This window comes from Ambystoma mexicanum, chromosome 6q (genome assembly GCF_040938575.1).
Source record: "Ambystoma mexicanum isolate Mex_15411 chromosome 6q, UKY_AmexF1_1, whole genome shotgun sequence".
Lineage (NCBI taxonomy): Eukaryota > Metazoa > Chordata > Amphibia > Caudata > Ambystomatidae > Ambystoma > Ambystoma mexicanum.
This window is the reverse complement of record NC_090937.1, coordinates 348,498,198-348,511,633: the sequence shown is the minus strand read 5'-3', so window position 1 is coordinate 348,511,633 and position 13,436 is coordinate 348,498,198. Positions and strand designations below refer to the sequence as shown.

Sequence of the window (13,436 nt, the reverse complement as noted above, 5' to 3'; positions counted from 1 at the left end):
CACTTACCTTTGCCCAAACTCTCAAATATCCTTCCCTTCCCACTCTCCCCTCCAGCATTCCTCAGTTTTGCTCACTATTCCCCAAGCAGGCTGTGGTCTGGAGCACCCTAATCTTGGGCACAATATGCCATGGCCCAGATCAGATGCTCAAACTGCTGCAGTGGTGATTTGGCACAGTATAAAAGTAGAGTAACATTCTAAAACTTTAGCATTTGGAGAGGAGGGAGGAAAAGAGGGGGGTAGGGAGAAGGGGTGAGAGGGAGAGATAATTAAAATGGGTCAGGTTTTCTTCAAAGGGTAGTGCATTATCTGAATTAGATGTATTGGAAATTAGGGTGGTGTTTTTGTGCCACTCGTGTGTGGGTATGTGACAATAGCTTTGTTTGAATGGTTGTCATAGTATATCCATGAGAAGTGCGTCTGTGTATGAAGGAAAGGTTTTAGTGAATAGCATTATCATATCTGAGTACCATCTTTGCGTGAGTGACCTACCTTGTGTAAAGATATATTTTGGGTGTCTTTCATACTGTGAAAACATCGGAAGCAGTCAGACTGTCCAACCCTTCTCCTCCCCTTCACTCGGTGTGTGGCGGCACGGCCAACCCCAAAGGCTTCTGGTACGAAAATTACACTTTCAGTGACATTCATGCATATGTTAAGGCCCTTATGCAGCTACCCTCTTGGTGATAATCCTTTCCCTATCCCAGTGATAGTTACTTAGTTGATCCAGGCTCTCTTTATTAGGATTTGTTTAAAGTGTCACACATGTCACTTTGCTAAATTTAGAGGACTTTGTTATACAAAGTATGCACAACTCTTTAAAAAAAGCTTTTTTTTAAAAAGCAGAGAAAAGGGTTAGCGGGTGATTGGGAGTAGTCTGCCATAGTTTAATCCAAAACTATATGTTGATTTTGTCTTTGCAAATCAAAAGCCCAAAGATAAAGCTTTGGATGTTCGGTGGGGGCAGCATAGGTGAGAGTGCTTGAGAGTAAGGGGGATATGGAGTTAGTAAAGGAGAAAGTGATCAATCTAATCCATTGACAACAGGCACTTGGAATCCAGCGGGTCTCAAGGTTAGTACCCCTTCTAGACATCACTGGGGTTGTCTTACCTAAAAGGAAGATCAGTTAAGCAATCTAAAGTTCAGAAAGCGGGTCTGTTCTTTTACCAGGCTAATATTTAACACATTCCGTAATCTGGGTGCCTGACTTCAAGGGTTCCACCTCCAAGTTTTAGGTGCTTGATGTTCAGTTGGAGGATGGCATCTTCCTGCCCATAGAGGGTTATGTTTGGCATTTAGGTGAGGGATTTTGTAGATCCCCCTTATCATTTGTACCTGTAGGCTTTGATTATTGTGCACATAACTCTGAAGTTTTATCCCATATTCCCCGATCCTAGTACAATGCCTTTGGTGAAGTTTGAAATGATCGCCTATTTAAGGTTGAGAAACAACCTGGCTGTTTTGCCTTGCAGTCTTTTAGCATTTCAGAGCTTCTTATAGAGCTCATTGGAGGACGTGTTTGGATAGTATAGACCTGCCATGACCGAGGCTATCAATTGTTCAATAAGTTAGTCCACACTTCTCCAACAAGCTGGCAGTGGGAGCTTCTGAGGAAGGAAGACATTGGGAGGATCTCAAGTTTGATAATCAAACTAACCACTGTCTGCATACATCTTAAAATGGCTATTACTTTTCTATTCCTCCCCCTCTTAATCCTGGCGAAGAGTTCAAGCAGGTAGATGAGCAGCGCTAACACGCAACCTTGGCTTCCAAAGAAGGCAGAGCAATTTTTTTATTGCAATGTTTGTTCATCGCTGGCTCTACCGAGAGGGTCTTGGATCGCCTTAGAAGGTTCAAAGGTTGAAAAGGCAGAGAGTGAAACTGAAGTTACAGCATATTTTCAGTGGTAGCGGGGGAGGTGGATGTGCAGGGTTGTGTGGGGAAACCGGTTTGTTTTGAGGCCGTTTGTTAAAGTGATGAAGGATGCAGTGCGGATCTGAAGAGGTAGGGTGCTCTACGCTGTGTGTGCCACTGGGTAAATGCTAGTTTGTGTGTGCGTTATTTTGCAGAGTGGAATGTGTAGGATATGCTGGCTTGCTTGTTAGGTGTGTGTGTAGTTGATGGGTTTGCGTTTGTTGTGAAGGTAAGATATGGCTTTGTGGTGGATGATTTTGAAAACAATGCAGTCCTTTGAAGGCAATTCTCTGGGATACGGGGAGCCAGTGGAGCTGGGCGAGAGCTAAGGAGATGTGTGAATGTTTGGTTAGGTGGAGGAGAGGTCTGGCTGATGCGTTTTGTGTGGCTTGCAGGGGGGCAAGGATGCTGTTGGGGAGTTCAGTGAGGAGAGCATTACCCTAGTCCAGCTTGGAGCAAACCAGTGCTTGGACTGCAGTGTGGAAGTAGTATGTAGGAAGGATACTTCTGATGTTTACTTGTAGGTTGCATGTTTTGGTGACAGCAGCTATGTGGTATGTGAAGGAAAGTTGGGTGTCAATGGTGAAGTCAAGGCATTTCACAGGTGTGGAGAGGGATATGTGTGGGCTGTATGTGGTGCATTCTTTGATCGGGGTGTGAGTTTGGGTTTGTGACCAGTGGGGCCATAAGAGGAGGTATTCTATTTTGGAAGGGTTCAGCTTGAAGTGGGTGGCCATCCTGGTATTGATATTGGAGAGACAGCTTTGAGGGTGTTACATTGTAAGGGGGAAGGAGATTTGGAAGTACATTTGCATGTTGTCTGCATATTGGTGGAAATGGATGTTGTGTTAAGGGTCTGTCCTAGGGATTCAACGTATAGGTTCAAGAAGAGTGAGATGGGGAGGAGCCTTGTGGAAGACTGGTCTTCACTGGGGTGGGGTCTGACCGAGAGCAATAATGTCAAACTATAGTTTAGCCACAGGTTCTTGAACATGAGGTTTGCAGAAAAGGCGGAGGATCTGCAGAAAATGGTAGTTGACCATTCATCCTATTCAGAGTAGTCCAGCACATTATTGATATTCGTTTGTATTGTGAAGGGTCAGAGGTACGCGGTGTGAAGGCATCATGAAGAAGGACACAAAATAGTTTTATCAATTTACATGTCAGGATGGAAAAAGGCCTAACTTGCCCTAGGCTAGGGTGGGATTTCCCTACATAAATAAAACTAAGCAAAGTCTGAGTCAGAGTTCAACTGAGGAATCTGTCTGCGTCCAAAACCTAGATTTGGCCTCACAGCAAAGCTATACAATGTGTAGGGATGTCAGCAATTGACGCAACGTGTCCAACAATGTTCTGAGCCTCTTCTAGCTCTCAGCTTCCCTTCCCCAAGTATGAACCAGTTTTAGCTGAAGTCTCAAAAATACCTCTCTTGAATTTAGAATAATGTAGTTTTCACCAGTGCTTGAGTTCCAGCCCCAGGGTTCCCTACCGCAAGACTTCTGTTCAGCACAATACAAAAAGTAGAAATAGTTCCATATTCCAGGTTCCCGTCTCCAACACTGTTCAGCAACACCAAAATTGTCTTTCGTCTCTGTAAAGGTCTTTGCCACTTGTGAACCTTCTCTTTATAGTTGCTGGATCGGCTATAAAGTGTGATTATACTCAAAAGCTACTTCAAAGTTTCAATTAGTTCTGCTTCAATTAAATTCTTTGTTATATGCAGTTTTTGGCTTCACTTGGAATTTTAAACTCAACGTAGAGGTCAACACTTAATAGTCTTATTTGTTTGTACTGTTTTGTTTTACTTTTCAATTTAATATGCAATAGATTTTGCACTTTGGCGAAGATTTCACTCAATTTGGTATTCAATAAATGCAAAATTGTACCTTTTCAGTTTTCGTTCAGTTTAGGATTCACTGGACACGGGTGACATTTAGAACACACTTTCTCTTATGACCCTTGATGCAAGTTCAGTGTTCAATAGGCGCGGGTTGCACGCAAAACACATCTGCTATTCAACCCGCTGTGTAAAACTTCATTAATAATGTTCATTAAGTACAAGTTGCACTCACAACACACTTGCTGTTCAGCCCGTGGTATAATACTTCTTTAAGCACTTCAGAATGAAATGTCCAATGCTCAGACTTTTGAGAGGTTTTTTTTTCACACGTGACCACTCTGAGACAATGTATTCCTCTAGAACACTTGCATACCGGGTTTCTCCTTTGCTAGAAATTCACTGGTTGTGTTTAAGGGCCTCCCAGCAGCGCGGATCGCTCGCCCCCCTGCTTTCCACATTGGGGTCCCAATTCCTGCCCCTCATGCACTTCTGTATAACCGTCTGAACACAGGGGAACAAGCACTTTGAGTTCCATGAAAAGGGACAGCCTCTCTGCACAACTCCCTTCCCAGCACTTGCTCTGTTCCACGGAGCTTCAGCTCTCATGGCACGCTTCCATGGGTCATCTCCCTTGGCAGATCTCATGTTCCTCTTTGCCACAGCTCCTGGCTGCTTCTCTTAGCCTCTCTGCTGCTGATTCAACTCTGCTTCTGCTTCCGCCTTCTTCCTCACACCTTGAATTGGGCTCCTTTTAAACACCTGCAGCCCTTTGACAGGCGCAGGTGTGAATGTTCAATTAGCATTGCCCGACCACAATTAAAGAGACATGCTTGACCCTTACAACTCGCAGCAGGCACCTTCCTCTTTCATTGGTAAGAGCATAGTCTTCATTGCTCTTAGTTGCTTCTTCTTCATCCTGGTATTGCCAATTGACATGTGTGAAGGAATAAGAGGAACTGGTGTCATAAATTGTGCAGGGCACACAGGTAGGTTTTGGGTGGCTGTGCTGATGTAAGGGGGCAGGTAAGCGCACACAGAAGGAAGCTAAACAAGAATGCAGAATAGGCAAGCTAATTCAGAACGACTGAACAGGAAGAAAGTACTGATCTCAATGGTGAACAAAAAGGAATGGGAACCATGCAGTGGACAAACAATGAGGAATCCCACTAGGGGTGTATACACAGTTTGGACTAGAGACTTACAGATGTAAGGGAAGCTCAATGCCTCTGTGTACGTTACGTTTAAAGGCACCACTCTTTTCAAGCCCATGGAAAAGGGAAACAGGAGTGGCTTCTGTGTCTGGACTCTTGGGCACAAACAAGGAGTGTACTTACACGAGACAATCCGGTATGGGTCCAGCCGAAACCTACAGTGGATGCCCTCTGAGGGAACAGAACGCAACACACTGTTAAATTTAATTCAATATAGACTACAAGTAAAATAAGACCAGGGCGGGGGCAGAGATTGCCTGCTGGGAAACCTGGAACTTGGAAGCTAAAGCCAGAAAACACAGACTGAAGGAAAGGAAGAAGGAACAGCAGGCATGGCACCAGATAATAGGAGGTAGAGAGCAAGGGGCTGCAGACAGGGAACAATGACTGCAACAGAGGAGCAGGGCTGCAATGCAGGAAGCTCCGAAGAGCAGGGCAGAAGGCATAGGAGAGTAGCAGGCTGCAAGGCAGGGACCCCAGAGAAGAGTAGCAGGCTGCAAGGCAGGGAGCCCAGAGGAACAGGGCAGAGGAGAGTGGCAGGGCTGCCTGGCAGGGAGCACTGGGCACTGGAACAGGAGCAGGATCTGACAGCAACGGGAAACAGCAGAATATCGTGGCTCAAGACATAAAGCGCTGGGAGCTAACTCAATGCAAGAGACCTGTGCTCCTGCTGGTAGCTGCTTCAATACTGCCCTGCCCTGTGCTGAAGCAGGCTAATTAGCAGCACCTGGAGCAGCGCACCTGGAGCAGCACACCTGATGCTAATCTGCCTCCTCCCTCTCTGGTCCTGGGAAGGTGAAAGTAGCACTGATCTCAGGGGCTTCTGAGCATTGTGGTTGCAAACTGATGCATACGAATAACCAGGAAAGGAGAACTGCCGCAAGGTGAAAGGTGCATTATGGGAATTGAAGTCCATGTTTTCGGAAATACAGATTTCGGAAAGGAAATGTCAAATAATGATTTAGTGGCTTCTCTGAAGATGGGAGAGAACCCACGCGGTCTGAAGACAGCACCACCCAGAGGCAGAGATGCAGAAGGATGACAGCTGGAGGATAACAGTCCAGTAGGACTGGGGAAGGATTAGGTTGATTATCAATAGGGAAATGGGGAAATGGCATGTCTCGGCCAAGGGAACCCCACTCCCACCCCCCAAAGTCCCTCTACCTAGGTGATCCTCCCTCACTTCTCTGCCCCCAGGGTCGGGATCTAATAGCAATGGCCTTTCCGTGGCCTCCTGCGCTGAGGATCCAAGGGGCTTAACTGTGAGAATATCCTCCGGTTTCTCACATTGGACACTCTGAAGACCTTTACAAGAATGGTTTATTTAACAATAATAAGGCCCATCTCTCGCTATAACTAGTTCCCTACCTATATAATTAACTAAGGTGCTTGTGGGACATCTGAAAATCTCCAAATCAAAAGAAAGTCCACTGTCAAAAAACGAACCCTATCTGACCCTACCACTCGTCAAAACAAACTAAGGACAGGAGCATGAATGCCTTCTCCTGGTGAAGCGGGGTTCTGCTTTGCTTTAGAAGTCTTTAAATATTGTATTTTCTAGCCACCTTCTGTACCAGGGCTTGCAATTCTTGAATAAGGTCTTTGGCTCTTCAGTTATCTTATGGGATTATTTTCCCAGGCTCTTTCGTGAACTTTGATTCTTGCTTGCGATATATTCTCTTGGTTGGGGTCTCCCTACTTTATAATTACTGCTCCCTTTCCTGGTATTAGTTTGTCCTTGTCCTTGTTATTTGGTATTTGATTCACTTTCTTTGTGGTTACTGCATAGTATTCTCTCTCTAACTGACTCAACTGTAGTTTCTGGGACAACAGGGGTTCTTCTTTCCTTTCCTGGTATCTGTTAGTTGTGTTTGAGTGAACCCATTTTCTGGGCTTCTTGTAACCTTCTTTCTCTCCTATGGGTTGTTTAAATTCCCTAGCGTTGTTTGTTTCCATCCTCTTTATTGTGACAAGGTGTCTTAATCTCGTAGTGTTTTCTCCTTAACAGGCTCCCTTTTGTATCTCTGAAATCTTGAGATATTCTTCCCAACTTGCCTGAGTGGTCTTCTCGGCTTACTAATCTTATTTCTCAAGTTTAAATATGACGTTTCTTCTAATAATATTGCAGTTCAGATTTGTCAAATTTGTAGTTTTCCACAATTTGACTGGGACGAGTTTCTCCACTTGTATGACTGTTCCCTTTTGACTTCCCTGTCCTTCTGTTCTCCCTGTAACCTCTCTTCGTGGGGGAATATCTCCGGGGCCTGCCGTTGCTCAGGACCTTCTTTCCTGCTTGACTTCTCTTTCATGGTTGTCTTCTCCGTTGGTGTCTCTTCATTAGTTTCTCGTTTCCCTTTCGGGCTATGGTCCGGTGTTCTTCCTGGGAACCGGTGCCCTTGTGGATACGAACTGTGTGTGGTCATGCCACCAACTGGGTTGGGGTTCTCAGACCCTCAGTTTCTCACTGATTCGGTATGCGGTCTTCCCAGCATCTAATATTCTAGTTCAGAGTCGTTCTGAATTTTGCATGCTCAGCGGATCCCCTGCTGCTGTATGATTCTCCCTCTTCAATTTTATCTTGTCCTCCTTAAACGTCCTTGTGACAGTGAAGCCGAGGTCTGTCCTTAAAGAGACTGCTTCTTTTCTCAGGAACTCATGGTGCATGTTCATGTCTTCCGCCCAGTCTTGGTTTTTATTGCTGTTAAGCATCTCAGGTAGTCCCATGTATGCCATCACAGGAGAGGGGTTAGGGAGTTCTTTTGAGGAAGGGGAGTCCTTGTCCTCTAAGGGGGGATTCTCTCCCAGTGAGGTCCCACTTACCCAGACCCCTAGGGAGGGTCGTGCGGAGTGGGCTCACCTCCCCAGCCTCAAAGGGGAGTCTCTCCCTTAAGGAGAAGGGATGAATTCCCTCGATTTGTCACAGTAGTTAGACGGTAATGTGATAAAGTTCAGCAAGTGTAATTTCTTTCCAATCTTCCCTGTCCCATTCATTTACAGCTGAGCAGCTCTAGCTAAAGGTTTAATCGCTTCCCAGTGTGAGGAAGTTGATCAGTACACGGGAGGAAGGTGCTTCTCATGCCATCTACCTCTGTTATCCACAGAGTTAAAAGAAATTGTGAGGAGGGTGAACCCATTCACAGTGATGTGAAATTATTGCATTCCCTATGAAAACCACATTCCCCCCTGCAGCACTTTATCGCCCCTCACTTCAGAAATGGTGGCGGCTGGGGCTTAAGTCTTGCTTTAAAACATGGCTCTATTGTAGGTCCTGAAACACAGATCTAACTTTGCATTGAATTGGTCCTTTTCAAATCTCACTGAATGGAAGCTAGGAGGATCTTGCAAAGTACATACCTTCGATTGGTTATGCTGCTGCCTCCCCTAAGGGAACACCAACCTTGTTGCAACATGAAAACAGTTAAAGCACTAAGGTTTGCAGATGTGCACCCTGGATAAAATTAACTCAAGTGAGCACTGCCTGTTCGATTAACCTGGTAAGTGCGAAGGACATAGAGGTCCATGTCCCAGTGCCACCCTTTAATTAAAAGGCCCAGTTCTGCAGCAGGTATCCATACAACTATTGTCTTATGTACTTTATGCTGAATGGTTACACATTTCAGGAAACACATGGCAGTTGTTAAAAGAATACTTTTAAGTTACATGGCACAGAAACTGCACTCATCGATCTTAAAGCCCAAATAGACAAATTAAGAGACAATGGAAAACCTGCACTACTCCTCCTTGACCTGTCGGCGGCTTTCGACTTAGTGGACCATAAAGTCCTACGTAACCATTTGGACTCAGCCGTCCACTTCTCCAGTGAGGCAATAGCGTGGATACAATCATTCCTCAGTGACTGAACCATGAGGGTTTTCTCACCATCTGCAGCCCCGGGCCCTATCCCCATCACCTGCAGGGTGCCCCAGGGCTCGTGTGTTTCGCCAACCCTGTATAATATTTTCATCAAGCCTCTGTTTGATGACTTGGACCATCTGGGCATCACCTACACTAATTATGCAGATGATACCCAGATCCTCCTACCACTTACTGGGGACTATAGCAAGGATTTAGCACTGGTGAATAGAATTTACAGCATTGTTCAGGCATGGATGGCCACTCATGGCCTCTGTCTGAACGATGATAAAACAGAGCTTCCCATCTTGGGAACTGTATCTCTTCTCACCAGACTGGGCACGGAATACTCATCTTTCATCATTGATGGGAACCTTATTAAGGTTGCCAAGGAAGTAAAAACATTAGGCTTTTACCTAGATTCCACCCTATCATTCACCAAACAGGTAAATACCCAAGCCTCCTCTAGAGCATATACATGCAAATTAATTAGAGCTAGCAAACAATTCCTATCCTCCAACAGCTGCATGACCCTAGCCAGAGCCCTCATTATATCCAAACTAGATGACTGCAATGCCCTTTACATTGGAGCGACCAAATTCATTGTTAACAAAATACAGATACTCCAAAATAATGCTCCTAGAGCCACACTCAGCATCTCTGAGAAAGAACATATTTCTGAAACAAGAGGCTATCCACTCAGGAGAAAATTAGACTTAAGACTGCTTCTCTCAGCCACAAATGCCTAAGCAACAAAGCACCACAATATCTGATAGATTCTCTAGAAAAACATCTACCAGACCTACGAAACTAACGAACTCCAACTGTCTTCAGGTACCTTGCTTTAAACTTTCCACCATTGGGGGCACCAGTTTCCCAATCAAAGCATCCCAACTGTGGAGCACACTACCCACCACACTGAGAATGGACCACACCTTCACCAAATTTAGCCACAATTTGATTAGATGGCTCCTAGAGAATGATGATAAATGAACGGGCAAAACCTGATCTTGCTTGTAAATAACTGTTCAGCTTTTGTATACTACTTTCTACTTTTTCACTGTATGTGACTGTATGTGAATATACCATGGACTATACCATGGACTGTTTGATCATTGTTTTCTTGATACTTGGTGACCAATGTAACCTGTGCACCAAGCTGTATGACTTCCTACTTTCCTGCGCCCTGATACCTTCGGGTCTGGCGCGCACAATAAATACTAAATAAACAAACAAGTCTGGGGCAAAAATATGAAATCCAAACGTCACTAGCTTAGACACGCCAAGTGTACCCAGAAATAAATTGGGTTCCTTTGTGCAATACATTAAAAATCATTGAATGTTTTTAGATGCTGTGTTATTGTGTTGTAAACACTATAGTCTTGTCCTAACCATGGCCACCCAAATACATAATCCCAAATTGGGTTTACATAATGACTTCATCAACCATGGAATGACTTTCACGCTCCTTTTTTCACTAGAGAAGTCTTATGCTGATTTGAAAAGAAATCTCTTAATTGTGTTATTGCAGTCCTCAGGAATAAAACCAATCCATTTGGGCTCTAATTCATCAGGTTTTAGGCTGGGTCGCCTTCATGCAAACTGTTGCATTGTTTCCTAAAACCGACAACTGGAACAGCGTGTCGGTTTCCTTGCCCATGTGTGTTGTCTTCCATGGCATCTATGACACTTTATTAAAAAGTCCTTCATAAAACTTACAACCATGAATATTATATTGGGTAATCAATATTTGAACACACACTTTTGTTGTTAATGGCCCACTAAAGCAAAAGTGTGCAGGATTTTATTTGGCGATTTCTGGTCCATTAAGTTGAAACTCTGTTAGCCCACTATTGGTATCCGTTGTGTGATAGTATCTTCGCTGGTTATACCACGTGTGAGTGCAGCCTTCTACCTCTGGCTAACCCTTGGTTGGAGTATGAGTGCAGTTAGCTGTCCTGTAAAAGTCTTCAGATAGCCCCATGTTTGATGGGGAGAGACAGTGTCGCACCTCAGAGCAGCCATTACCATTAGACCTGACTTTAAAATGGCAAACAGACTCTTAATCGCCACCTCCGCTGACCCAGTCCCCATTAATTTCAATTACCGACAGGAGAATAATTGGGGACACAGATAATAGTTAGGAGAAGCATGGAAACGCTGGGAAAGCCAAGGAATCAAGGGAATAACTAATCGGGCTGGCAGTGGATGATCACTTTCATCTCAAGTACTATATAGGGGCACAGGGCTCTGTGGTAGGGATGGCCGACTGGAGCAGACAAGCAGTACCCACTGGAGAGAAGAGGTCGGGAGAAGAAGCTTGCTAGAGAAGCTGCTAATGGCAATGCCCAGTCCATATCTCTGTGGCACATAATATGGTGGTTGCTGAAAAGTGGTGTGACCCAGGCCTAGAAATCTATCAAGAAGGCGCTGGAGGAAGGAGCCAGGGAGGTAGACCGGATTTCAAGGGCAAGTATCTGACCCCAGAACTGTGACCTGTGGCTGGCACGTAACAATTTCACAGCCTGACAAAAACCCTGAGCAAGGAAGCAGAAATACGTATGTTAGAACATATTTTCTACTGCCTCTCGAGGGCAATCTGAGGCTTGAAGGTGAGAATATCGATGCCTGACAAGCACCCTTAGCAAGGGGGAAGAAATATTTTCTTTTGTCAAGAAAATGGCAGAACCTTGTATCCCTAGGCTAGAGGCTGCAAAGACTAAATGTTTGAAGCATTAGGTCCACTGCTTGCTTAGTAAGCCTCTTGAGCAACTAAGAAAAAAAGTCACGATGGATAAACATAGATTGTTCAATACAGATTATCCAATTTAGTTAGAAAAATCGCTCTTATCCATAGGAGTTAATAATTCTAGTTGTAACCCCACCTATTGATTGTGTTTGGTTGATCCCATGTCACACTATCTGTTAAAGCATGTTCTGAAATTTTCTAGTTGGCTCACAGTGCACCCAAGACCTTTAAACCTGCAAATGCATGGTTATCCTTGTTTGGGATAGGATGTTGAAAATGAAAGGTATGTTGTTCATCTGAAATGAGCTGTGCATTCCAAATATCCGTAGTTTAGGCACACTCTCAAATATGTCCACCATGTCCAGCCACAAAGGTAATCAAGACCCTCTGCAGAATGCTACAGTAACCAGCTCTACCTTTATCAATGGGCAGATCATGGTTGTGGCTAATTGAGTGCAGTTGTTCATTTCATTTGATCCTCACTCTCGAGAGAATCCACATTGATCCCTCCTTAAATTCACATCTTTGTGTCATTGGCATGACTTTGTTGACGCAGTGATTCTAAACGAGTTTCAGGTATGAAGTCTCATGTCTGCATTCAGTATAAGGAATAAAACAGAGCCTCGTGGCGCACACGCCACATGCCAGCGACTAGAATGCTGAGAGGAATTGACCAGTACACACTTTTACGTTTGGTCTGAGAAAAGGGTAGAGTACATGAAGGATTTGCGGCAATCCTTTAGTCACTTTATCAAAATCAATGTGCAGGTCCAGTGAGATCAGCATCTGAAAGCCACCTAGGGCCACTGCTTTTAACATCTCCTCCATGACTAGTGAAGCAATAATCTGACTGCAAAGCATCTTGTATTGATTGATTATATGTGTGAGTTTATAGTTGGATGACTAATTTGTGATCCATTTCACATCCAGCCTTCATCTAACAAGGGGTGCAGTAGCTGTGTCAGGTTTCTTGAAATCCTGGAGCAGCCTTCGCGCTCCATGGTCTTGGTGTATTTTGGGAGGAGTAGATGACTGTGGGTACTGCAGCTTTTCTATAGTTAGTTTGAACAATAGGCTGAGTGGCAGTCTGGCATTCCTTCCATGTCAACGTTTGAATATATATATTTTATTAATACAATTTGTCTTGCTGTTGCTGGGATCTGCAGCAATGGTGCTTATCTATTAGTGTGAGACTACAGCATCTCAATAATCGGGTGGTGCAAAGTATAGCAAATTTGCTATGGATGTTAAAATTGCAATAGTTGCAATTTTTGGTTTTGGTGGCCAATTCTAGTGTTTTTCGATGCACATTGGAACTTGGATTGAGGTATCGCACAGGGCATCCAATACTTCTCAAGTAACATAGTACAAGCTCTGACACATTGCAATTATATAGACCTTGTTTAACCATTACAGAAAACACCACTCGTTTAAAAGTAATGCAAAATAAGTGTCTAGTTTTAATAATAATAATTTTCATTTGCATTTTCATAGCTGTTAACTGGGAATATTGTATAGCTCTCCTTTTACTTCTGTCTCTAACATTTGCAGCATTGTATACCCTGGATGCTGAGCAAACACTCAGATCGACCTCGCATCATCTGATGGTCCTTAACATTTTGACTATTGACTCCTGACTTTAGGGTCACAATGGCTGCCGCCTTCCGCCTTTCTTTGAAACCAAAGGCCAGCGACAGCATGACTCATCTGATGGTGGATTTCTCTCAGGAGAGGCAGATGATCCAAAGCTTGAAGTTCTTGCCAGGTATAGTACCAAATTACACAACCAATGTACATTCTGTTTAGGCATTGAGGGGAGTTACAACATAAAACATGTTGTTGGGAGTGCTGTATAGTTGTGTTCTGGGT

At 44.2% G+C, this 13,436-nt stretch overlaps 1 protein-coding gene across 5 annotated transcripts in view; it reads left to right on the top strand.

The window, feature by feature from the left end:
- Positions 1 to 13,436, top strand: part of FSD1L (fibronectin type III and SPRY domain containing 1 like) — a 707,922-nt gene that overhangs the window by 326,745 nt on the left and 367,741 nt on the right. For all 5 annotated transcript variants that reach the window (XM_069630835.1, XM_069630836.1, XM_069630834.1 and 2 more), the window contains one exon: positions 13,211 to 13,332. In XM_069630835.1, the coding sequence (XP_069486936.1) occupies positions 13,211 to 13,332 (122 nt within the window). The remainder of the gene's footprint in view (positions 1 to 13,210; positions 13,333 to 13,436) is intronic.